The 3107-nt window shown below is 32.2% G+C and overlaps 1 protein-coding gene across 1 annotated transcript; it reads right to left on the reverse strand.

Moving 5' to 3' along the window:
• Positions 1–641: 641 nt before the first annotated feature.
• Positions 642–2054, reverse strand: LOC117106005 (pancreas transcription factor 1 subunit alpha-like). Its single transcript, XM_033247316.1, has 2 exons — positions 1594–2054; positions 642–1293 (listed from the first exon to the last, which is right to left on the reverse strand). Exons 1-2 carry the CDS (start codon positions 1973–1975, stop codon positions 1052–1054), a joined length of 624 nt encoding a protein of 207 aa, XP_033103207.1. The 5' UTR covers positions 1976–2054; the 3' UTR covers positions 642–1051.
• Between the last annotated feature and the right edge of the window lie 1053 nt (positions 2055–3107).

Below are 3107 nucleotides of genomic sequence, written 5' to 3' on the forward strand. Positions count from 1 at the left end.
AGGCCTATATATATATATATATATATATATATATATATATATATATACTGTAGTATATATACATAATAATATATATAAATCAAAGCAGCAACTTGATTTAAATTATATATATATATACATATATATAGGCCTATATATAATTATCTCTCTATCGGCCTATATATACAAATATACAAATAACATATATAACAATAATAACTTACTTATATAGGCCTATATATAAATATATATATTTATATAAAGGCATATATATAAGCAAGCTACCTCGAGTTTGTTTCCCGGCTCAGTTCCCTCAATACTATAATTTACAATAATATACTTATTTCAGCCATATTATAATGTAATTATATAGTATATGTAATAATATATATGTATATATACATATTATATATAGGCCTATATATAATTGTTAATATAATAATATATATATATATCACATACAGAAAGGACACTGAATAAATGTAAACAGTTATGAAAACGCTTCTTTCACTAAACGTCGGGCAACATGGACCAGAAAGATGATTACGGTAATATACGGATCCCGTGGTAAATTAAATTAATAATTAATTCAAATCAACCTACTTAGAGCAATAGGATATGTTACAATAAAAATGAAAGATTCATAAAAAATATATCGTATATATTATGTACATTTATATAAGGCACCCTTTGAATGCAAAAAAAAAATACATTTGTCTTCAAATGTTCAGAGAATCTCATTTATGCGAACGTGAAATAAACTTAAAATTAATTATTGTCGAATGAACAATTTGAAGTGGAATGTTTTCATAGCTGATAAGCGTTGATTACTTTAAACTAATGAATACATTAACAAACGTAAATATCGACAAACCATGATGATTACCCTATCTATATGAAAAGAAAACAATATTGCACCGTACGCATTCGACCACAGATATTGAAATCGTTATCATGTGGACCAACAGAACTGTTGTTTAATATGCAAACATTTTGTCCAGGTTTAAGGCGAATATTAGAATGGATGGTGATCGGATGGTAGAAATATATTCAGCTTTCTCGTGTAGTCATTTCACAATAATAATGTATGACCGTCTAGTATAGTGTCTTCGGGTAGGATGGTCTCCCGTTGAATGTCACTGGTTTTCAGATGACAAAAATGTCCGCCTCCTCGTGGGTCCTCAGGTGTCCAAACCTTCGCTGTCATTGTGTTATTCGATTTGCAGCTAAATACTTTCTTTTCGTTACACCAAGAGAGCGAGTGTCCCGCAAGAGGTGGCATGCCATACTCCATCTCAGCCGGAGTTGGTGAGCCTAAGCGGGAAAGAGAGAGAAATATTTAACATCGTTAACTGAAATTAAAGAAATAAGGCAATCCATTTAAAACTTGTTAGATTCATTGATACAAATCGATAATATATTATATGAACAACTGTATTTCCTAGTAAAATTACAATTTTGTTACAGACAATTCGTATAATCAATATTGTACATCATTATATTTCCATAATGATCACAGAAGTTTTAAAATAAAAATGATCACATTTTAACAAATTAAAGTAAGAAAACAACTCGATTCAGCATAAGATTAAATCATTTATTTTTCGTACATACCTCTGTGACATATAATAATTTTCTTTGGTTTTTCTGTTCTCAAAGCTTCAATCGATTCGCTAGAATTCTGATCGTTGTCAAGCAACTCTGAAAGGAATCCGATATAACCAATGGCTAGGCGTAAAGTGTCTACTTTTGAGAGACGTTTTTCGTAAGGTAACGTTGGTATGTGCTCTCGAAGTCCCTCAAAGGCATCGTTTATAGACTGCATCCTCTTTCTCTCTCTCATATTAGCTGCTTGTCGTTGGTCATGCTGTTGTGTTGGACATTTCGTTTTCCGTCTTCTCCTCTTTCCAAGCTCGTGGTCTTGTCTTCGTTTCTGAAAGGGGGAGAACGAATACCGGTGTGAAAAATCCGCATACATCATGGGATAATTTTCCATGGCGATTGATTTTACTATACACTTTATAAAGAAATATATCGTCAACTGTTAGAGCCTATAATACAATTGTACTTAGTTCTCATCGACGTCATGCTTATATAGCCGTGCTCGTCAGTGGAATTTCAATATTTCAAACAAAAAGAGGCGGAGTTTTGTTCGACGCATGCGTCGTTTACTGAGTTACTCTAGTGGGCGGGTTGGACTGTTGCTGGGCCTATCGATTTTCGAGTACGTTTTGTTTTCGACACTTCAATCGTTGTTTGTTGAAGATTTCAGCATTTTTCCTGACCGCCGTTCCATTATAATACGACATAAACGGGTATCAAATTGCACGCAAATTACTTGGACCCTACGCTGCAGAGCAATACCGACTAGAAATCCAGTTGACCGACTTTCTCGTCATCACTGAAAATGTATACTCTTATACACATCTAGATGTGTATAAGAGACAGATATACTGTAGTATATATACACATACAGATCAGTAAAACATCAGTAAACTACAAAACATCTTAAATTACTGTATTATTTTATTATTGTTTTTATTACGGTATTATTCTTTAGATAGAATCTGCAGTGGTAAAATCTGAAACACCCCCCCCCCCCATCACTCATCATTAACCTATTCATCATAACGATTCAATAAGTTACCGTAACTGATGTCAATGAGACACTAATCGAAAGAAGTAATTTTCTCTGATATACTTTTACTTTTAAAAAAAATCTTAAATTGTGTATACAGTATCTTTGAATTTTTATGATGCTCTATTCTGTGCATATATTAATTGATGATGATGATTTTCACGTTTCACATTTTTGAGAAAGGCTAACTTACTAAGGTATATAGATTAGGTTAATTACTGAATTTCATTGTTTAAGTTTAAATATGACATTACAAAATTATCCATATGACACTTAGAGCTAGGCTCCGGTTTTATATGTTGTAGAACTGATTTTTCTAAGACACGAAAACGAAATAAGGCAATCTGGGGGAAAGAGGGTTGCAACCACTCCTTTTTCAACATATTTCCCCAGTTTTTAAATATTAAAAAATGACTATCTCATTAACTGCTTCCAATTTTTCGTCAAATATGCATTTTGAGTCTTAGAAAAATCAGTTCTACAACATATC

The sequence above is a fragment of the Anneissia japonica genome, unplaced genomic scaffold, assembly GCF_011630105.1.
Source record: "Anneissia japonica isolate Jap-2015-1 unplaced genomic scaffold, ASM1163010v1 scaffold284860_len1800451_cov186, whole genome shotgun sequence".
Classification (NCBI taxonomy): Eukaryota; Metazoa; Echinodermata; class Crinoidea; order Comatulida; family Comatulidae; genus Anneissia; species Anneissia japonica.

Excerpts from the sequence above, each read along its gene's own strand:
- LOC117106005 (XM_033247316.1), bottom strand. The coding sequence starts at position 1,975 with ATGGAAAATTATCCCATGATGTATGCGGATTTTTCACACCGGTATTCG. Across the intron at positions 1,294-1,593 it reads AATTATTATATGTCACAGAG|GCTCACCAACTCCGGCTGAG; the intron begins GTATGTACGAAA and ends TTTCCCGCTTAG.